Source organism: Dermacentor variabilis, chromosome 3, assembly GCF_050947875.1.
Source record: "Dermacentor variabilis isolate Ectoservices chromosome 3, ASM5094787v1, whole genome shotgun sequence".
Classification (NCBI taxonomy): Eukaryota; Metazoa; Arthropoda; class Arachnida; order Ixodida; family Ixodidae; genus Dermacentor; species Dermacentor variabilis.
Window position 1 is genome coordinate 51765231 of NC_134570.1, and position 23271 is coordinate 51788501.

Sequence of the window (23271 nt, forward strand, 5' to 3'; positions counted from 1 at the left end):
AATACGCGCAGTAGTTTTGAAGCACGAAAACTCGCGTACTAAACGAAATAAATGAACTTTATTCATCAACGAGGTTCGGAGCGCCAAAGAAGAAAGAAAGAAAGAAAGAAAGAAAGAAAGAAAGAAAGAAAGAAAGAAAGAAAGAAAGAAAGAAAGAAAGAAAGAAAGAAAGGAAGAAAGAAAGAAAGAAAGAAAGAAAGAAAGGAAAATACGTGGTTCTCTTGAAAAATGCGATTTCAATCCTTAGTTCGGAGGACTGGCTGCGATTCATAATGTCCGCTGACTAAAATCATTAGATTATCTTCAATCCACGGACAAAGCAACCAGCATATCGAGGACTACGGTAGCTACTCCTCAACGTATTACATTTTAACCTTCTCAAGTTCAAGCCAACGAAAGCCTTACGTCACAGCACGACGTCCCCCGTCCACAATCAACATGTGCGGAAGTCTGTTTTTGTTTCCAGAACGCACAAGACCTATCGATTATCACTTATATAACGGTAATACTGTAGATCTAATTAATTACGGGGCCAATGGTGGAGATAAGCTACCCGCCATGGTTGCCGAGTGGCTGTGGTGTTAGGCTGCTGAGCACGAGGTCGCGGGATCGAATCCCGGCCACGGCGGCCGCATTTCGATGGGGGCGAAATGCGAAAACACCCGTGTGCTTATATTTAGGTGCACGTTAAAGAACCCCAGGTGGTCGAAATTTCCGGACTCTCCCACTACGGCGTGCCTCATAATCAGATAGTGAGGTTTTGGCCCGTAAAACCCCATAATTTAATTTTTTTTAGATAAGCTGCAGTTTACTGCATTGCTGCAACTCCTTCCTTTATTTTCTTTCTTTTTTTTATCGCCAGCCAAACCCGTTGCAAAACCGGAAGGCATCCAGTACTCACGTTTGTAAACAACGAAACGTGTCATTGGCTATGCTCAAACAGTGGACCCAGCAAATCAAAGACCAAGGAAGCAACAAGCACATGTACTCCAAAATTTATTCAACCTCAAGCCAAGAGAACACTGTGATTGCGCTAGGGCGTTGGTTTCAGACAATCGCTTTCATTTTTGTAAGCTCTTTTGTATCCCTTTTCACATCCTTTTTACCTCGCTAATACCACATTTTCTCGCATCTTAATTTTTATTTTAATTTGCACATTTGCATCTTATCGGCAGCATCAGGCAATCACCCTTAATTGCATCAATAATAAATATTCAATTGCAGACGGATAGAAAACTTTAAAAAAGTACATTGAACCTATTAGTCAAGCTAAGGTCGTGCGAGTGGATATCGCTTGCCTGTCGTTTTGACCAGGCCAGTGGAGCTCTGAATTTCCGTGCCCTTCCAGCAACACTCGATGATGATCACCACAGGGCCAATTAGACTTTAATTAGATGCGTACGCGCTCTGGCGCTGGGTGTATATTGTAAAATTACTTACATCGTTACAAAGCTATTAACGGTTTAAATCCGTCTATAACTCACACCCTTACACCCTGAAAGCGTGTCATGGTGTGGGTTACACACATTTAAACCGTTATACACTTTTAAGAGGGCTAAATAGTTTTACAATGTAGGCCTGTGTGCGAACTCTTCCTACACAGGGCCCGCTCGGTTTGATCCCAGTGGTTGAAGGCGTACTTTTTGTTCGATAGAATACACTGACCGAGTGAACATATTCAAGCTTTGCAAGAACTAAAAAAAATCGCCTGTGGCAGATCGCATATTTCTTGTTGAGCTGGGTTATTCGAGGTGGCGGACAATTATGGCATGGAAAATGGGAACACATAATCAACTAATTAATAATAATTAGCAAAGTAAATTCCCAATTAGTTACTTTGTGGTACATATTGCAATTTACCATTTGTGGCCAGTGGGTTAGCTAGGCACAACCATTTAGAATGAATTTTTAAAAGCATGACACTAGTTTCGAAACATTAATTGCCAAAGTGTACAACAATTACGTGGGTGTTCCAGTTACCTCTGCGCTTCAATGCATAAAACAGCATTTCTATAAAAAAAATGGAACAACAGTGCATTTTTACCGCTTGTAAGAAACAGCGCCATCCTCAAAATTTGTTTTAAGTGGTTATGCGTTGCGACCTCATCGGCTACAATTCGTGAATCGCAATAAATAACACAGTATAATTATTTAAGAAGGTTATTGCTGAATTTCCTTCAATTAGTTCATGATCTGCTTCCATTACACGTGCAAGTAAAGCCCATCTCTTTGAATGATCCACCTGGAGGGCTAGAATTGTGCAATCTGCCACAGGCAATTTTTCAAAAACAAACTCCATAATTCTAAAGAGTCATCATCCCGTACAGTTGTGGAAAATAAAAGCTCGAAGCTTTACAAATTCCTCTTGGGTCTGAAATTCAAACAAGACGTTCATGGTCTGATTATCCACTTTCAGTTTCCTTTTGATTTGATTTATTAATTTCTTGTAAGTGCCCGAGAATGGTTCTACGCTTTAGTATTGATGCGCTTGTGTTGGACGAGCGCTTTTACCGCGTTACCATGGTTACTGGCGCCGGCTTTGCAATGACGCAGCGTCTACTCTTGCAAGCGGCGACCGTCGTCGAGCGCCGAGGCGTCTGCTCTTTCCGTGACGTAGGGTCTACGTCAGAGCCACAAAATGAAGCCGACGGCGGTGCCGGCGTATGCTGCGGACAAGACAGCTCTGCGACAGCAACTGGGTCAGTAATGCTGGTTTCACACGACGGACCAAAATCCGCGGGCAAGCATGACGGGGCTAAACGCGGCCACGCACTGCAGCCTCCTGCAGCCCATATCTGCTTCGTCATTGTTGGCGCGGCGTGACATGGCGGCACCATGGGACGCCACGTACATGTTCGTCCTCGGAATTATTCCGTCGTGTGAATCCAGCTTTTAAACGACGTAAATCTTTGTCTGCGGAGCAGTCGGCAATTACGTGGCCCGCCGCGTGTTTCGGACAAACATAACCCTATTAGCGCGAGCAGGAGTCATTCCGCCTGGCTACTATCGGTGATGCAAAGCGCCACGAAAGACATTCTTCCCGATCAGAAAGGATGAAAGGTATGCTTTTATTGCTTTTAGAAGTCTTTAAGAGAAAGCTTTAGCTCGGGCCCAACTACGACGCGGCGTAGTTAAATACATGTAAAACGCAAAATATGCTTTTCCGAAAAAACCCCTGAACCGATCTTATTGAAATTTATTGTATTTGAGAGAGAAAAGGAAATTCTAGTGACTGTTGCTAGCGGAATTTCGATTTAGGGCCTGAATTTTATGAAAAGGATTTTAAAATATTTAAAGGTATGAAAAAAATGTACGCACACAGTTTATAAATTAGTAGCTGTGCATCAAAAACATATATCTCAGTTCTGTAAACGGCGACCATTAGATCATTCAAAGCGGACAAATTTGATATGTCAGTTTATATCTTACGTGCACTTGTTACGTTGTGTACAATACAAAGAAAAGCTGTATTTCCATATAACTAAACTTTTTCACATTCATGTGAGACATATCAATTTTGTCCACTTAAGATGTCCTACTAGATGTAATTTACAGAATTGGGTTATTATTTTTCATTGCCAAGTTACAGAGTTGTAAACTTGATAGTTTCGTTCCCTGAAAATTTCCGATTTTTGTCAATTTTCAATAAAACATTGACAATCTAAATCGTAAATTAGAAACCAACTGTCTCTAGATTTCGAGTCTTCCTTTTAAATGCAACAATCTTTGTCAAATTTGGTGCAGTGGTTGTCAAGAAAAACGAATTCTCTTTTTACTTGTGTTTAGGTAGGAGCACCCGAGCTAAAATTCCCTCTTCATGTGCGTGAGAGAGCTATTAGCCTTTTTCACTATCCTGCGAAGAATAGAACTGTTTGGTTCAAATGTAGAAGTGTGACCAGTTCGAGCTCCGTGCTTTACCCCGGTGGCTCCATTGCATGGTGCAGCTGGAGCCTACGTTCGCGTGAAGGCACGTTCATATTTTATTTTCTCGTTTTAATGCTTGTGTCCACGCCAGGTCGGCCGGTGAAAACCTCCATGGGCCATAGCAGACGTCAGGGTGCCGTGTTAATTTTGCTTTGGGAGCGAATACTTCAATTTATTGCTTAGAAGTTTTCTAAGCGCTACACCGGCTTCGCCCCACCATGCAGCTTCGTACAGAGCGGCGAAGGCTATAGGATGAACTCGCGATGAACATATTCAGAAGCCGCAGGAATGAAGTCCCAGCTTCTCTCTGGGCGGAACAACGCCACTACGCAGAGAGGACGCCATCTATGTATTGATGCGACGTATTGAGGGCTTCCTATAGTTTCAAACTTAAGGAAAAAAGTCGACAAACAAGAACCAATATACTCTCTCAAAACCTGTGTTTTGCCTCTCTGTGTAAAGCGTTTTTTGATTCTTTTTATTATGGACTTCGGGTCAAAAAATTATTACAAACGCCTCTTGAAATTATCGAGAAGGGTTAAACTTGTAGTGCTGCAAACTGTTTCCCGTCATATATAATGAAATAAGTGAGAAAAATCATTTGCTGTTTCACTTATTCGCTTCTGTAACTGCCTGCTGGCACAGAGCGAAATTCGAAAGGTGAAGTCAAACGTTTACTGAATGGTTTCAACAAACGATTTCAATTTGACGCCTGCTTCCGCGTCTTCCTAAGCCGCAAACAAGATGGTGTGCCTTGTGGAACTTGCGCACCAACGTTCTTGCTTTAGTAGCGCCTTCAAACGCCAGGCCAGTCATGCGGCACTGCGACCACCGATCCCGTGGACTATGCAAATCATAGGAAGAGTCATTCATCGGCCTGTATTCTGACCGCATGCTGTCATGCTCTTGCGCTTGAATGTTTTATTTATCACTAAACTTAGCTCCCTTTGAACCACAGGAAAACAAAGGGATCGTATATTTTTTGCATATGATGCTTTCAATCGCGAGACAAATCTTCGCCTCGAACAAACGTCATCCTCAACGTCACCTACTCGCCCCTGTATACCTTCCCATGCACTACAAGGTGTCTACGCGATATCTGACCAAGATACCTTTAGTCTGCAGGAATGTGGACTGTCATGTAGAACGCAAGCGGATAATGTTTTGGCGCAAATAAATATACACGAGCAAAAAAAAAAAAATAGAGGCTCGTGTACAGCGCATTGTACTGTCGTTAAATAATCCCAGGGGGGTCAACATTCCTCCAGAGTCCCACACTATGCAGCATGCCTCATAATCAAATCGCGATTCTCACCCTTGAAAAGCCCCGAATTCAACTGATTTTATTTTATCCTGCTTATAGCGTTAAGCGTGCGGGACACGTACCTGATGACACCGCACTGCGAAGGCCCAAAGTCGACCGAGGATGCATGACGCGCGGACACCGTACCCGAGCTGGGAACCCTGAGGATAGTCGAGAGGACCCGCTTGGGCGCCGACCGTGGAGCCCTTTCGAATAGGTGGGAGAGGGGCGTGAGCTGCCAGAGAGAGATGCCGCGCGAGTGTGAGCATTGAACTTATACGGGCGAAAGGATGTCGTAAAGCCTAGTATAACGTCTGTTGTCGGGCTAGTTGCCACATGGCTATAGAAATGGTTTTAGGCACAAAATAAGACACGGATGAAGATTACACACGGACGGGCGTCTATAGTTTAGACGCCTGTCCGTGTCTTATTTCGCGCATCAAGCCATTTCTTGTTGTAAAGCCATCTTCACATGATGGAGCAGGTTTTTCAAGTAGCTAAATGACGGCAGAGCGATTTGGAAAGTCACTGAAACATATATCCGAAAAAAAGGTCCTTATAAGAGATAGGACATTTCTTATTCCAGATGGGACATTCCTTTCCGCTCGAGTAGAAGAAGTCGGGACGGATACGTTTGAATACAAGACTGGGGGAGACTTCAACAGCACCAGGAGACGTCACGCTGCACTTGCAAGAAAGTTGAATATATATATATATAGATATATATATATATATATATATATATATATATATATATATATATATATATATATATAGGGGTTTTCTTCAAAGTTCAGCACGCAGGACCCGACGTAACATACGCAGGAAAGAGACGACGAACTTTTTGGAAGACTTCTTTTACTTAACGTTTTCGGCTGGTGGACCAGCCTTCGTCAGAGTACTGTACTCTGACGAAGGCTGGTCCACCAGCCGAAAACGTTAAGTAAAAGAAGTCTTCCAAAAAGTTCGTCGTCTCTTTCCTGCGTGTATATATATATATATATATATATATATATATATATATATATATATATATATATATATATATATATATATATAGTGATAGTGCTACCTTGTCGCGATCTACAAAAAGAAATCCGCTGTATGGATGCCTGACTAACACCGCTGCCAATACCGATAGAGGTACTGTGAATGGTTAGGGCCTACAACAAAACAAGAACCACGACACAAACGAAACTGCCTTCATGTTTATGCAATGTAACAGTACACAAAAGAAGAATTGCGCAGACGAAATGTCAGTCATTATGAAAAGTAAATCGCGTCTATTTAGCGCTATCCAATAAAGAAAATGCAAAATTAGACATGTTTGGCATTCCCAAGAGGATTAATTTAGTGAGCGGGAAGTTTGCACAGATGTCCGGCCTGTCGGGCAACCGTACTCCGTGCATCGCCCATGAAACAGGACCTGTTTGGCCCGAATGACTCGGGCAACAAGCAGAGCGAGCTAATCAGATGCATTGCCCAGCTCTTGTGCTTTATCCTCTTCCCTTGCCGGATTTCAGTTCTTAAAGGCAAAGACGTAAATTGCAAAGCGAAGCTGTAAGTTCCAGCCTCCCCCCCCCCCCGCGTCCCCCGTTTCCTGGGTTTCGCTGGCTGCTGCTCCTGCTGCGATCACGCAAGAGCTTTGCCCACTGGGTATGTACAATCTCCCAGAATGGGCTTGTGCCGCTGAGCAAGCGTTCTATTAGACATGTAGAGCAAGGTTCAAGTTGGGGACGAAGTTGGCTACGGAGAAGTTGTCAGCCTCAAAAGCAACCGAGTGTGGAGAACGAAGTAAAAGGAACAAAATGGGACTAAACTTCTGCATTGATCGCGATACGTTGAGCTACATATGAGCGAAGGAAGACATGCGAGGCGAAAACATATCAGTAAACATGAAATAAGGGCGCCTTTATAACCGGTTCACACACATCCATGGGATCTGCAGTGTCTTTTCTTTCTTCTGCATATCCCAATATTCATCTGAATGTTTCTCTGCCTTTGCCGACACTTGTTATTATTTTCGCGGTCGGAGCACCACAGTGTACTTTTGTGATATGGACAAATATCAATTGTTGCTGGTAAGGACTTCGTCGAGTGTTTTCAAGCGCTTACGCCAAATATTCGCACTAACGGACCCCCTGAATCAACTAAACGTCTTTCAGGCACCCCCCCGCCCCAAGTTAATTTACTAGTGCCAAAGAGCAAGTACAGGAAATAAAAATAAGAGGGATTTCACTTTTGAGCCACAAGAACTGAAAAGGCAGATAGCTGCAAACTTCACCCTTCGCCCCCCCCCCCCCCCCCACCTCAGCTGTGCCCAAAGTCTAGATTTTCACGCGTAACAACGCGCTTACAAAAATAACGGTGTTCTGAAAGATCACCTTACCAGTATTGTCAGCCTATACCAATTTAAGCGTTTCTATATTTAGTGTCCCTTTATAAAACGCTCATTACACGTTTGATCCATCGTGAATGCCTTCTTAGACGTCCCTCTCTCACTCCTTACGATGTTTAACAACGCTGGGTCACTTTAAACGGCGGCCGCCGATCTGCCACAATCCCTCGCGAACACACCCAGGAGTCTCAAGGCCACTGTTTGGGAGGATTACCATCTAGTACACCGTGCAAATCAGTTCATGCATGCTGGCTATCGCTGTCTAACGTAGAGTACAAAACTCCGCATGACACACCTTTTCCGTGGTGGAGGATTCTTCCATGGCTATTTCCTTCACGTCCTCTCCGAAAGAGACGACGGACTGCAAGCTCCGACTGGGTGCAGAACTCGCCGCTAATGGAAGAGCAGCGCTGCGCTTCAGAAGACCCGGGACGGTGGGTGGCGCGCTCTCTTGCTGCTCCGTCAGTGCATTCTGTGGCTGCAGCACCGTCGACGTGCCCCTAGCCGCAGACTTGGAATTGTCCCTGTCTGCGACCACCGCGGCGGCAGCTGGCTTTGGCGTTTCGGCCGCTTTCGAAGACTGCGACTCCTCGGCTAATTCAGGCATGCTGGCACTTAAGGCTGTTGCGAAAATTCCCTTTCGCTGCTCTTCTGCTCGGTCCTTGTCATCAACGGTAGGCTCGGGTGTAGGACGCGAGCTTCCGACGTGGTGGTCCGCTGGCTTCCTCTTGGAGCGCCGTTCGTGGTCCGCCTTAGATATTTTTCCCGCCGCCTCCTTGGCTCCCGTGTCGCCGAGCTTGCTCTTGGGGTGGTCAGAACCACGGCTCTTTTTGAGGGACGACTTCAAGAGTTGGCGGCCCTTGTGCAGGCTTTCCCGCTCGCGGCTACCATGCTGTCCACCCTGCTCTGCCTCACGCGCGGAAGCCGACGCCGCGATTGCGACGATAATCTTTCTGGCTTCCATTTGAACCAAGAATTGTTCTGGAACGTCCGGTTCTTCCCGTGCAGGTGGCCAACGGGCTTCCTGTGTATTTATTTCTGCGTTCTCGCATGCGTTTGGTTCAACGAGTTGGTCGCTGGGCCCTTCGTGTCGGCGCTCAGTAGTAGCGGCCAAATCAACGCCTTCATAACCCTTGGCTTCTCGGCCCTTACCATCGCTTGAGGAACTATCAGGGTTAGCCTCCGAACCTTTCAAGTCATGTTGTTCCTCCTCTCTGAAGGAAACAAAGACGGGCGCGTTTCTTTTTCCTTGAAGGTTGCTTTTGTTTGAAGCTCGCGGCGTCTGGCTACGGGAGGACCGTTCGGAGGACCTCCCCGAGGACTTCCTCGAGGAAGCAGAACTCCTACAGGTTTGCTGCTTTTTGTTTTCTCTCCCGTTCCTGTTTTTTCTGGAGCGCTTTTTCAAATGGGTCTTGTCGGAGGCTTCGTCGCCTTGGGCTTCTTTTTTCTCGTCGCGTTCTTCCGTCTTCAGAGCGTGGGTGCGTACGTGCAATGCGGTGGCTCTATCTAAACTAACTACAACGGGCCCATCCTTCGGTGTGACACTGTTCGGAGCTGTTGCACAGCTACTGCCCTGGACGGCAGGGGACGAAATGTTTGCCTCAGGTGGGCTGCTGATCTCGTATTCGGCGCCGGGGATCGGAACGCCGAGCTCGGTGACGACGCCCGCAGCTGCCGTAATGAAGGCCTCCGCCGCGAAGTCCAGGTGCTCGGCCAGAGCATCGAAAACGAACACCCCACGTGCTTCCTTCACGTTGTCATCCTCGTCTTTGGTAGCTGGTGCTCTGCTCGACAACACCGACGCATAAGGTTCCCTGCTACTTAATGGACATTTACTCAGCTTAGTCCACGAGAGACTCGCCCCTTGGTTTTCGCGGTCGGCCGGACGTTGATGTGTCGGGTACGTTTCACGCATCTTGGAGGCTGCGTGAGGCACGTTACCCTCTTTCGATTTCTCCTCAGCGATGCGCTTGGGGCCCGACGTGCTCCCGAAGACGCTGAACTTGCGGAGCCATTGGAAGCGTGACTGGCTCGAGGGATGCTGGCTCGTTGCGCCGGTAGGAGTGTTTGGGTGCCGGTCGAGGTGTGGATCGTCTCGCTGCTTGTTACTGGACTCATGTTGATGATCAGGCAGCCGCAGCGGTTCCGTCGTCGTTTTACTGGTGTTCATCGTGGATTGCACCGGAATCTGCGTGTCGGTCTTGCTTTTGGCGAACGTGGGATTGGATGACGGGAGCTGTTGTGGCCGTTGAGGAGGTTCCTGCTTTTGCGGCTGCCGCTGCTCTTGCTGCTGCTGCTGCTGCTGCTGCTGCTGCTGCTGCTCCAGCCTTATCAACTGCCGCCGTTTTCGGACCGCAGCGAATCGCGTCACGATGCCGAATGGACCTGTTGCAAGCATACGTAATGCGCATATAATATTAAGGGGATGGTGTGTCGCCACTGCATACGCGTTTTTCGTGGGCTATATTTCGACTTGCGTTCTAATTCTTGCGTCTCTGGAACTGAAATACTTTCCTGGGACACCATCAATGCGTAGTCCAGCAACATTCTTTACGGATACTACACTAAAGTTCTGGTTGCCGAATGCGGTGATTAAAAACGTAATGAGGAATGTAAACTGCAAATGTGCGCGCAAACGTGCGTTGCAAGTTAATAGGTATGCCCTCGTAACAACTCTCTCTCTCTTTCTCCTGGAACACCTCAAATACGTGTTGGCAACGGCATGTTGTATCGTGACTACACTATATGAGCCTCTAGGTGCCATACAGGGTGATTGTAAGCGTAAAAGACGCGTTTCAAAGGTTCAGGAATTTGCTTTGGTAGCTGTCTATGAAACTTCGTGCCGTTCTTTTTTTTTCCCCTTGCGTTGCCATTTCGTGCGCTGAGTCCATAACAAGTACTATACCTTTTCGAGACTGCGGCACTTTGTCTGCTTGGCTTGCAGATGCTTGCCTGTCGGGCGCAGCGGACGTTGGCATGGAATCAGCCGGGGCACTCTCGCCTTGCTTGGCCACGTGACCTAGGCATTCACGAGGATCGGTGGAGAGAGCGGCATCCGTACTCGCGGCCGTCTGTGTCAACGCTTCCCTGCGGCTCTGCATCGAGGCGCAAGTAACAGCCGGTACCGTGAGTAAATCGCTTGCAAGGCTTCACTCGCCTTTTCAGCTTGCTTAATGTAAGCGACTGTAAGACTGTTCAGCCTATCGTTGCTATGGGTGAAGACAAGACGGCTAAGACACATGAAGCGTAATCATGAGTAAGTCCGCTGCAATTTAGTCATTATGGAGACAGCCCGAAAATGAGAAAGGCGAGCGCTCAAATGCTGGAAGATTGCAACTAGGGCTTGGTATTGAAATGTAGTGTTCAAGTCGGCGTGGTGGCTTCGTTACAATATGTAACTTTGCATCTTGAGTTATACTTAAGACGTAGGTCAATTGTGAAATGACTTCGACGGTGGCATAGGCGGCATTACTAAAAAGAAGCTTAATAAATTGTTACCTGTTTACCTACCGTAATAGTTGCTAACTCTGTTCAGTGTTCTTATAGAAAGCCTTTTGTAGAATTTACATCCGTTTCTCTCTATTTAGCGTGATACAAATTATAATTTTGCCTCTATCAACTGGCACTCTCAAACCTGCATGATTGATTGATGTAATCTTGAAGTAATACAGAATAACCGACTACGAGCGCGGCTATATTCTGTTTTTTTTTTCGAAGTTAGTTCTCGCAGATGTTGTTGCACAAGTAGCCAGATGGCTATGCTTCAGCTCATCTCCACACCTGTGCAAATGGTGTCTGGACATCTCTACTGACCTTAGGATTGACGGGTGGTTTATTCCACTTGTATCAGCTCGGACGCCACAAGCGGTATGGCGCCTTCCTCTTGTTGTCGGCCTTGTGGGACGAGCTAGCGTCGATCCCTTGGGCGTCCTCGTTAGAATGAGTCGATGGCAGCTTTCCCTGCGCAGCAGCACGGCACTTGTTCTTGTTTTGGAAGATAAGCGGCATTATTAGTCGAGAGCACACCCGAACACCGCATCCGCGCGTGTGATCTAATGAGCGCCGCTCCATTTAACTAATCCACGAAGTGCTGCGCTCCGCTATTCGTTTCGTCAACATGGCGGCATCAGCGGCACGTCGCTATTCGTTTCGCTCAGTGCAGGATTCTCGGGAGACGCAATCACGGCTTTCCATGCGCTTGTCAGGAAAGTAGTGCAGCGTTCGTGCAAGATGTGCCGTGCCCGTTCCGCACGAGCGAAAATTGCTACTGAACTGGTGGGAACTAGTTGCCAAAGTCTAAGGCGAATCGAACGGAACTATAGATAACGGACACCATGTCCGTGGCGAATGTCCAACGACAGTGGCCTTCAGCCGAACACAAGACACGGGTTAGGCGTGGGACACCAGGTTCAACGTACCACTAAGTCGTATACCAACAAGTTTTCAACAGACTCAGTTTCGTTTCCGCTGGTTCCCACATTCGGAACAACAATCTTTCAGCCCCATATCGCACTTCGTGTCTGACGTCGTGGCGTGCCGTGGAATTCCGCCTTTGATCAGACGCACGGAGGAGCACCGTACCACACGGCGTCCTATTTGTCGTGCCTACAGTCACATCCAACGAATTTTGTGCGGGTTCGGATGGGATGCGGCGCCTCTTGTATTTCGGGCGAACCAGCTCCCTGCGCATCATCGCACGGTGGCGGGAGCAATCGAACGGCCGCTGCTAGCCACACCGCAGATGGCTTGTGATCGACGTTGTCTGCCACAGAGCCGGCGCCGCCGCCGGGTCGGCTTCTCGCCGTTGAGAGCATCCCTGCCGAGAGCAGCGTCGTGCAAAGACGATTGCTTTGTGCTGTAGTGCAAACCAAAAATTGTTGGCGAGGATGCGAAGTCTTCCGTGGTAATGCATATGCTTTAGTACAAGCAGAAACACCGCATCTGTAGGCGGAGCTTACGCACCGCTCTCCTGTTCTGGTGGCAGTTCCGTTCTGGTTCTGGTGGCAGTTCCGAGTCTTCGTCGGGTGCGGCAGGTCGGACCGGCCAAGGCCGTACGACAGATCGTAAGCGCTACCGTACCGGGCATTTTCCATCTAGTTCCACATACACGCCAGCTGAATTGCAATTTCACGTGCTTTATCTAGAATGAGACCAAATGTTCTGCGGAACAAGCAGATTTCACTGGAACGACACGCCCTCTTCCTTTTGTTATATTGTTTTTCTTGCTATATGCGAAACGCGTAAATTTCAAGTGACTTGTCGTGCTCACAATCGTACTGGACGATTTAAGCGTTCGCCGCGGCTTTACCACTCCAACGTGTCGCCGGACAGATCGAATATTGTAACGGCTCACACGCGTTTCTGGCATCCGGCGCTTAACAACACGTGCGTGACAACTACTCGCGACCCATTGCACGACTAGTCTCGTCAACAAGTGTAGAGGAAACTTGAAAGTTTCCATCAGGACTCCGAAAGAATGCAACTGGCTCCAACGTGCGGAGCCTTCAGCATTCCAGTACTTTGTCACGACTGATGGCATGGCACGCACACGTGTTTTACCAGTTGATTGATGCGGTCGATGTAAAAGTCCAACGTCGAAGACAAAACAAGCATCTCAAACAGCCCTTTCTTTTCTTCAGTTAGACGTGACAACATGCCACGCCCCAAGTCTAAGTGCCCGCTGATTCATTCATTCATTCATTCATTCATTCATTCATTCATTCATTCATTCATTCATTCATTCATTGGTGTAGGTCTCAAATGGACATTTAGCTGTGCGAGCTGGACGCCGTACTGGAGCGCCTTCGATTTTCACCCGCTGAGTTTATTTAGCACACAAGTGCTTTTTCTTTTTTGCTTTTCGTCCCCATCGAAATGGCCACAGTGGTCGGGAATCTGACCCGCGACCTCCGGCTGAGCAGCAGCGCACCTTGGCCACTGAGTCACCGGAGGCGCATCAGCGTCATTCGTAGGGAATGCCCAGCGGACATGGTAGAATGAAGCCCGATGTAGAAGGAACCGAAGTGCAAAAAAAGTCCCAAGCTGCGCTGTTCTACCACATTGGAAGCATGCGTTACGAAGTTATCGAGAAGTTCTCATGAGCAACTTCTCTGTGTAAGTGTTTCTTCCACATTGTTCTGGACTTTTCCTGTTCCCTTGCTTGCTTCTTCCGTGCTACGCGTCAGTGCTTGTTTGCCCCCTACGTTCGTCCACTTATCGCGCGGTTTTTCTGTTCTCCGCGAGTTAGTTTACGGCGCACAGAGTTTTAAGCATTGCAAGAGTTCACGCACAGAGGGAACAGTGGCGTGTGTGTCTGCGGGATCTGAAATTGTGGACAGGAATTTGCGCAAACGTTTCCCTTTCGGCTTCAAACGGTTTAGTGACTTTGCAGATAGTTAATTTTCCATAAAATATTGCGTTACAAATAATGAAAATGCATGGGCACAGAACGCCATTGGATATTTGCGTTTGGAAATATACGCGATTGCTTAGTACTTTAGAAATAAAAAGCGTAATTATTTGCCATACGCACTGCAACCCGTCATTTTCACAGTAGTGGAACGACAGCAGCGCCAGTGCTTCCTCTGGTAATTCTTGCAAAAACCTCCGAGTATTGCACATACCCTCCGCAACTGCGTGCAGGTTGCGCAAGCTCGGAGGCCATGCATTGCGGCATATACTCACAGAGGTTTCATCCATAGTGACAGTAGTCGTCGCGCCGTCGGTTGCCTGGGACAGGTTGCTGACCTCGTCTGCCGCTCGATTCCTTTTGAAGTGTCGCGTTAGGCTCTTGGGCTTCTGTGCGCTGAGGACCAGCTGTGTCAGCCGCTCGAAAAGCGCCTGGTCCCCTTCGTGAGGTGGAGGAGCAGCCATGGAGGCCGAGTCCTGCTGCGAGGAACGCCTGAAGACGCAGAGTGGCAGTGTGAGGTAATGTAGCAACGAAAGGTTTAACATATACGGGTGTCCCGGCTAACTTTAGCCAGTGGGGAGGAAGCGCGCCGTCTTCCGTCGAGTAGGCAGCTCCGGAAAGAGGGAGGGCGCTTTCTACCCCCGCGGCTGTTGCGTAGTCGCGCGCGCCCGCCTGGGCCGCGCTATCTTGAAAGCCATCTGCGACGGAGGAGGAATCCACCGCGCGCTGTGCTTTCGCGGCTTAGTTCGCGTTGACGCCAGTACGAGTATGAAGGTCAATTCGCTCGCTGCTGCTGCCGTGCTTCCTCATTCCAGCGTTCTGACACCGAGTTTTCGCGGTCATCGAGTGTGATGTGCTCACGTTTTCTTGTGTGCGCGTGACACCATGCCTGTTAGTTAGTACGCTTGTGTTTACAAGTTTTCACGGCCGATAAAACTACCACCCTTACTTCGTATGGCTGTCTACTAATTTGCTGTCGCCATCAATGCTTGGCCTGTCGGGCGGAACTGCGACTTTCTTTCGTGCAGACTTGCGAGGACAAACATTTGGTATTGAAGTGACCGCTGAGCACGTCCAATATATTTGAGAAGTTCTCCATAGCCGTCACTTTGCTGCTTCTAGATGCACGAACGACACTTTATAGATGCATGCATGCATACATTACTGTCAATGCGATGATGGGCTAAATGAGATCAAATTTAATATGTTTCTCATTTACAAGCTCCTCAATTTACTGAAAGCCCACTTCTGAACAATATGGCTTGTATAAGATGGTGTAAGGAAGCCTTCTTCATGTTCTCTCTTTTTACTAAACAGACTCCGCACAATCATTATATTTCATTTCGCCTAGAAATGATAAAATATTGGGTATTCGTCTCCATATCAGAAGGTTATATGCGTCTTAATATGCATCTTACTTTCGTTGACGTAGGTTCCACTGAGCAAGTGGAAGATGTGAGCAAAAATGTTTCACTAAGTGAAACCTTCCGGCCGCTGTTGTTGCGTACTGCTCTTAATATCATTCTACTTGTGTTCCACAGAGCCTTTCACTAAGTGAAACGTCCTGATCTCGTTCCACATAGGTTTCACCAAATAATTATGCGGAACGTAGCCTACTCAACAACTTGTTGCAGGGCTAGTTGATTCATAATGCTTATTAAAAAGACACTGTCCTGCTAGCTCCGGCCATCTGCCATTGAGTTCCTGTCTCTTATGTTCTAAGTGCCGGCCCCACTGTTTATTACTGTTAGATTACAATGATAATGACGGTTCTTTTTTTTGAAGAATATCGTCCGACACTCGTAATTCAAGCTAAAGCTGAACTCCGTACGGAACAAAGCTCCGTGCCTGTGCGGCGTTGGTGACCAGAGGGCGCCGCCATCCTGCGCTTGGTCCATGTTCTCCCGGAACGTCGTGGTCAGCACGCGGTCCAGGAAGTACAGCAGCGCCACCGACGCGACGGCGCTCGAGAAGACCCACGAGCACGCGAACGAGCACGCGCACGCGCCGGCGAACAACGGGCCCCGGCGCAGGCCGAAGCGCGCGCACATTCCCTGCGCCGTGCTGAGCACCACGTCGCTCCAGCGGTCCATCACCACCACCAGGAACAGCAGCGGGACCATGGTCAGGATGTCGGCCTGATTCGAAGACGGTTTCGCGAGACCCCGCGCCGCAGTCAAGACCCTTGACTGTTAATGGGGCAGTAAACAACAATGGTAACTTGCCCTAGCGGCGCGGTAAGCCGGCCCAGCGCGTAGGGGGCGTGGCGTATTATTGCCAGAAGAAATTCTGGAGAGCACAAGAATGCGCAAGCCACTCCACACGGCAGCTGCATGGCTACGGCGCTATATTGCCAAGCACGAGGTCGAGGGTTCGGCTGCGCCGGCTGCACTCCGACAGAAGGGTGAATGCAAAAAAAAAAAAAAACACGCTCGTGAACGTTCTTTCGTAAACGTCCTGAAAAAGCATAAGGTGTGTGAAAATTACCCACTAAATCGTTTTATAAACAATATTTGTAATAAGGCACGTCCTAACTAATCAGCTTTCGCTCAGCGCGCTGTTCTATATACATCATTACAAGAAGACTACCACGTGCGAGATGCGTTGAATAAGTGTTATATATAGCTGACGTATTACAACGATCAATGTAAAAAGCAAGAGAAGCGTGCGTCAGATAGTCTGAAACTCGACCTGGAGCGATTGGCGGCGGTCACCGTGGGAAAACAATGCGGACTGTGAGAGGCCATCTCATTAACCGCCTGACCTCCCGCCTTTCTTAGAGCGCAAGTGGCACATATTGTCGGTGGATATAGTTTCGTTAACGCCTTTAGACATTAGAAAACTGGTAATGCGTTCCAGTGTAGCGATAAATATCGCAGCGGTGGTACTGCTCATTACAAATATGAAGTGAATGTGACCGCAGGCGGAAGTCAGGGCGGGTCGATTGGACATGTAAGGTGCCACGTTACCAGGGCCGGGGAAACAATTCGCGGCAGAGTATACCATCGGTGAACTCAACAGCGCCTCCCTCCCTACTTTGATTTCGACGACGGCCACTGCCAATCGATCCTTTCTGGGTTTGAGACCATCTGGCACGTGCTCCCGTGTTTCGTTTAATATCGCTCGCGATAGCACGTCCTGTCAGGTTGTGTTACAGTACACATCTCACAGCCAACAGCACACACTTGCCTATAGAACGCCGGAGCGGTGTGTGGCAGTGTGCACTGGCGCATTCAAGTATAGGTCAGTGGAAAGACAACATGTCACCAAATGCACTCTATAGACCAGAAACGTGCACTGCTTCTGTGGGGATAAACCATCTTTTGCTGAGGACTGCAGGAATTCGCGATAACAACGAAAGAACAACTGCTGTAACGCTGAGCCTGAACATTCTTTTCGCATTCTTACCACCGGTGTTCACTCTACGTGGCGTTGTCGTCAGCTGCCCCATCATCAAACCCGCAACCCAGCCCAGGATGCGCCGGCAGCTGGCGACGGAGTTCGAGATTAGGTGCGCTGGTTCCCCTGAACCGGCGGGCGAGAATGAAATATCCTGGTGCCGTACTCGCAAAGCTTTTCGTTTGTAAGTGTCACTTGCCATTCGCAGGCTACCTTCGCTACATTTCGTCGAGCGTGAGGATTAGCTTTAGCTAAAGTTTGCTATTAAGTGTGCAATTATATATCAAGAGCTTCCTCGTGAATACGGCACCCGGCTTATACTGTTATGATCACCGCTTGTCACCCTGTCCTATGTGCAGAAAAGACAAATGATGTGGTGAGCGATAGGTCACGCGGAGTCATAAGGCTCGTGATCGTTTTCCATCTTGGCTACTGCCGAGGCCCGCCTAGAGTACAGAGCAGTATGGCGGGCAAAAGGAAGCCGTAAAGGCCAGTTGCCATAATCGGAAGCGGAATTAGTACTTCTGGCGTCGAGTTCCCAAAGGCACTTTGTTTAAACCAGCGGCCAATGACAGAAGGCTCAAGCCCCTCTGAGTGCACCGCTGCAGAGTTTGAGACGAGCGTGCTCGACACTGTACCAGTCATTTTTCGCCGCTAAGTTTCCTTCTGCATCTATGAGTCTGAGATAACAATATGCTGAATAAGTTAAGTGGCAAGGCTAGTGAGGGCTTTGAACATCGAAACGATGCATACACACAGAGACATATACGCACTGCAAGGTATTTGTGAGCGACGCGTTCTGTATCCATGAGGCCCAGCAGCGGCACGGTGACCAGATGCACAAGCGATGTGACAGGCTTGGGCAGCGAGTTGAAGGCCCACAGTAGCAGCGGCAGGAGCAGGCAGTACAGGCAGCCTCCATACTGCATACATTGCAGTAAGCGGTATGGATAAAAGGCCGGAAATACGTGAATAACCAATAAAAAAGACATATAAGACGTCGACAACATGAAACAACTGAAAAAAAAAAGAGCAATACCAGAACAACCTGAAAGCAGGAGCCAACGTTACAACAGGTGGACTTACCTTTTCTTCCTTGCAAATGTAAAGTCAACCCATAGAAACATTAGCTCCTGCTCTCACCTGGTTCTCGTTTTGCTCAACCCCTTCAGCTTTCACCTCTCGCATGATAGTTTGGCCGCCACAAGGGTCCCTTGCTCCTAATACTTGATATATGTACATTATGTATGCACATAACTGTGAAGGAAACCTCCGTGTGGAGGTAAAATTTCTTCACCTTGGTCGGCATCTGTTTCGTTCACTTCATGATCATTCACCAACCAGAAGAGACTTCGTCAGACTATCGACTGCCATGCCTCAGTAGTTCGTTGAACTTTCCTAATGCGGCATCTCATACCGATGTGGCAGCGCTTACGTGAATTCCCTGTGGGGGCGACTGCCCGCGTATTCTACTCTTCTTCGACCACGCTTTCCTCTACTCAATGAAGATTATAATGATGACAATGTCGATGATGGTATGAGCATCCTTTTTGGAACTGGATGCTGGCACATGCCACCAAGCTCGATGTTTTAACCTTTTCGGATATATAAATGTTCAAATAACATCGTACACTATGCTGTATTACTCACAGTACAGCAAGCGTTCACAGGAAGATGGAGATTTGAAATGATCAAAAGTGGTTAACAAGCGATGAGTCTACTCCGTAGACATGTTTCGAAGCGTAAGCGGCACGTTCCATTCAGCATATTTTCGCAGAATCGCAGACTCATTGAATATTCATACAGAGATAAATGTGGAAATATAGTTAGCCTGCCCTGGGCGTTACGTTTTAACAACAGACGTAAGTAAATCTTCATTGTAGACTAGTAAGAGGCGGCTGATATATTCTTTGCGCAAAGGGGGGAATAACGTACCATCAAGCGAACTTCCTATTGTGAACAATGGTCGAATCTGGTGCAAATTAGAGACGTTTCAGGGGCCAACGTTTTGACAAGAGGACTTGCCGCGTCGAAGGCAAATTTTCTTCTTGAAACGTCGGCTCTAACGATATTTCTTGCTTCCAATAATTTTGGCTATCGTTAACCATAGAGAGTTCTTCGCTATCCTTCCCTTTGCGCAACCAATATGTCAGCCGTCTCTTACTAGTCTTCATCGAAGATTCGCTTAAGTCGCTCTTTAAAGCGTAACGGGCCGGGTAGACTACCTATACTTCCAGATTTATCACTTGGTGAATATTTCATCATTCCGCCAAAATGCGCTGAATGGTTTGTGCCACGCTGAATTGGAGTCGTCTTTAAAGGTGGAGGCAGTGCCGCGGTTAGGATGTTGTGGTCCCCGCGCTTCATTTTCAGTCCGTTCGTACGTCCACCCAACTATTCATACACCCACCCACAAACCTAGTCGCCTACCAAGTGCACTGAGTCGAGGTGGCGAGACAAGCGGATGAAAGCAGGGCACTTCCGTTTGGATGTCCGCACTGTCGTAAGCACGAAGCTAAGCGAATAAACTGCGACATAGGCGATCGAACGCTCTCTGTACCTTGGGGCCGAAGAACAGCAGCGGCAGGAGGTAGAGTGGCATGAAGATCCCCAGGTGGGAGAGGCTGCGACACTCCTTCCATTGCTCCTCGACCACCGACATGGGCGTTGCCGGCGGCTTGTGGGAGTGCGAGTGGTGGGCTCGCTGAGTGTCTAGCTCCGCGTGCCGCTCGCCTGCTCAGCAGTAGTAGACAGTAGTGGGTAAGGTGGTGGTATCATGGAGTGTAGTAGTAGTAGCAACTATTAGTAGTAGTAGTAAGTAGTAGTAGTAAGCAGTACTACTAGTAGTCATTGTAGTCGTTGTTGTTGTAACTGCTTCCTTGATGAGCGGGTTTCAAGGCTTGGGAGGGGGTTGGGTAAAAAATATCGCCACGCTCATATCGCTTCCCAGCAGGGAGGTCATTTTCATCTTGCATGCTGACTTAACCTCGAACATCACGACGATATGGAGTACTTTCAGTCGCTGCGCATATCCGCAGCAAGGACCGGATGTGTACTGGCTCAGTCATCGTCTTGGCGTATAGCGGAAACGTGAGCGTACGCGTGCACCGGAACCTCTAGAGACGCAGACGCGAGCATCAACGCAAATGGCGACACCTTGAGCCGTGGTGTTTAATTACCGCACTCAGCAGTTCTAACTCCCTCTCAGCTGCATCAACAGCCAAACGACGACACCCTCTGGGCATGCACAACTGACGAATCAAGTCGAGTCATCTAAAATGGTACGCACGTACACCGCCTGGCTTCCAGCGGTCCGTAACTGAAACTTCCCATTGGATAATAGAAGACACACTTATCACTGAAGGCTAGCCTTGCGTACAATGGCTGCGTCTTTTCATGCAATAACGGGACCTGTAAGTGCTTTTGTAGCATACTCCGCAGGGTGCTGAAGCTGCAAGTAAGATCACATTGTAAATAGCCCAAATAAAGTTTCCTTCAGTCATTCATTTATTCAGCATCAAAATGCCGTGGCCACCGAGCGCACCATGACGTATACGGTTGAAAATATGTGCACGTACGTCTATGACGTTTGAAGCTGGCGGGTACATTTCTACACACTAAACATTTTAACTCCTTTACAACTGTATGAGGGTTCTTGGTTGTCCATTGGCTAACACCCTCACGTTTAAGGGGTATATATCGTATCGCTGGTTGGGACAAGTGAAGTTTGCTCATATGCCGACTTTATTGGAGGAAGTGAAAATGACGGTAGCCATGACAGAAGGCATGAAAACTGAAACAAATAAACTTTCATGGCTATCGCTGTCACATTATCCGGTTCAGATATTTAGGTGGCGCCAGGAAGTCAGAATCCTTAACGCAGTTCTTAATTACGCCATTTCTCATCGCAAATGTAGTAACAGCTCGCTGCCGTGCGCAATAAAACTTGTATCGCCCTAAAGGCAATGGTGTTATGGTATAAGCCAACACCATTAGGGGGCAAATTTTTTTGGAGTGTGCGCACACAGTGTACAACTGCTACGAGTCTTATTGCTACCAGCTACTACGGCTATTGAATATCAGGCCTCTCACCTTGATCTACGCCTGGCGCACGTTGCTCGTCCTTCGCCAGCGCCTGTGGCCGAGGAGGCGTGCCGTAACCAGCCATAATTCGCGTGCGTAGTGCGACAAAAGCCGTGCCAGAAATGCAATTCGAGCGACGAGAACCGCTTGGAAGCACCAGAAGCAAGGAGGCTCGTGCGCTGTCGTCTTCGTCTTCGCGCGGCGTTCCCACGCGCTCCAAATAAACGCACGCGCTTTTGGGTTTCTCGAACGACAAGAGGATTAAACCTATTCTATTCCTCCATACAGCTTCCTACAGGAATTATGAGACGGAGCTCTGGCACTACCAGCTACCATGGCAATGATCGATACGGCGCATAATTTGTCTATTCGTCGTGCTCGCTGCTACGAACGTTGTTGCATCTCTCGCTGTATCTTTGTAAATTAAAACAAAAACATATGTTTCTAAACGCATGAAGGCAATAAAGACTGTGCACATATGATCAAGCATTACGAATGGTCCCCTTTATAAAGTAATTGTTTGTGTAGTCATGATATTGTACTGGGCAAAAAGGACGAAGTTTTAGGCAATATCTCGGCCAATCCCCCACAGCGGGTATGAGCCAGTGATAGAGGGCAAATAAACAAACAAACAAACAAGCCAACAAACCACGTACACAATTTACGTTCCGGATGAACCGTTACCACACTTGCTGCTCCCGTCAATATTAACGCCAGATTTCGCTCTAGTACTTCTTTGGCCGCGAAGCTCTCTGCTTCCCCACTACGCGCCAGAGTGGTGAACGACTGCCTTGCTTAGTAAGCTTGATCGATATCACAGAAAGTGTACATACTAGTAACAGTGTAGTGTATTCAAATATGTTTATGTATAAGTATATGTATATGTATATGTATATGTATATGTATATGTATGTGTAAGGAAGGTAAAAAAAAGAAACTCAGCGTTGCTCAACACGAATGAAGCAACGGGAGTCGACCAAACACGTGATCGTGACGCCAGAGTGCGTAGTGGGCATTTGTGGTCCCGCTAAACAAGCCGCAACGGAGCAAGTGCGCACCAAACATTCTCGGCCAATACGCGGAGTCTGAGAGGTCACATGTTGCACAGCTACTGCGACGTAAAAAGCGGAGGGAATACATGGCTTCACGGAAAGTTGGATTGTCAAGGCTTGACGCAATGATTCGTTCTAGTTATAAGGCTTCTTCCTGCATGGCACCTACACGCTTCGTAACACTTAACCAATAGATATAACCAATAACTGTCTCCAGAGTATGGCCCAGCTCGTCTACCGGGTAGCCATCACTTGACTTTTAACAATCATCCTCTTCAGGTTTCTCGCTGTTATGGATTTTTTACGTTCTTGCCATTTTCGTGACATTCCTTTTATCAAGGATGAGCAAGAGGTTCCCACGACCACCTAAACAAGGTCAGTCGTCTACTTCATCGCTCATTTTTGGACGACGTGTCTTTGGAAGCTCGGACCAGCTAGATTCCTGGGAGAGCTCAACGCCAGAAGCCATGGACTCTGACAGCGAGTACACCGTAGTCATGGGCCGCCGTATGAAGAAGATGCGCTGTATGTCGACGGAGGCGACTTCATCGCATCAGAGTGAGCAAGAATCCGTCATGGTTTCTTATGTGCTGCTCTCGACGTCACACAGCATGAAATCTCTCACCATGCAGTTTCTAACCGAATATTTTGAAGGTGTGGCCTCTGGGCAAACTAACGAGATCAGGATCAACGCTCGCAAGAA

General features: G+C 47.9%; 3 protein-coding genes across 3 annotated transcripts; all 3 read right to left on the reverse strand.

The window, feature by feature from the left end:
- Nucleotides 1-1488: 1488 nt before the first annotated feature.
- On the reverse strand, nucleotides 1489-10745 carry LOC142574512 (uncharacterized). The gene is made up of 4 exons (XM_075683573.1): nucleotides 10531-10745; nucleotides 7921-10010; nucleotides 5311-5462; nucleotides 1489-1495 (listed from the first exon to the last, which is right to left on the reverse strand). The coding sequence occupies exons 1-4, from the start codon at nucleotides 10724-10726 to the stop codon at nucleotides 1489-1491; spliced, it is 2445 nt and encodes an 814-aa protein (XP_075539688.1). The 5' UTR covers nucleotides 10727-10745.
- A 698-nt stretch (nucleotides 10746-11443) lies between these two features.
- LOC142573959 (uncharacterized) lies at nucleotides 11444-14523 on the reverse strand. Its single transcript, XM_075683161.1, has 2 exons — nucleotides 14310-14523; nucleotides 11444-11585 (listed from the first exon to the last, which is right to left on the reverse strand). Exons 1-2 carry the CDS (start codon nucleotides 14496-14498, stop codon nucleotides 11472-11474), a joined length of 303 nt encoding a protein of 100 aa, XP_075539276.1. The 5' UTR covers nucleotides 14499-14523; the 3' UTR covers nucleotides 11444-11471.
- Nucleotides 14524-15417: 894 nt separating this feature from the next.
- LOC142574513 (solute carrier family 13 member 2-like) lies at nucleotides 15418-21601 on the reverse strand. Its single transcript, XM_075683574.1, has 5 exons — nucleotides 21526-21601; nucleotides 19994-20166; nucleotides 18207-18356; nucleotides 15883-16172; nucleotides 15418-15472 (listed from the first exon to the last, which is right to left on the reverse strand). Exons 1-5 carry the CDS (start codon nucleotides 21599-21601, stop codon nucleotides 15418-15420), a joined length of 744 nt encoding a protein of 247 aa, XP_075539689.1.
- Between the last annotated feature and the right edge of the window lie 1670 nt (nucleotides 21602-23271).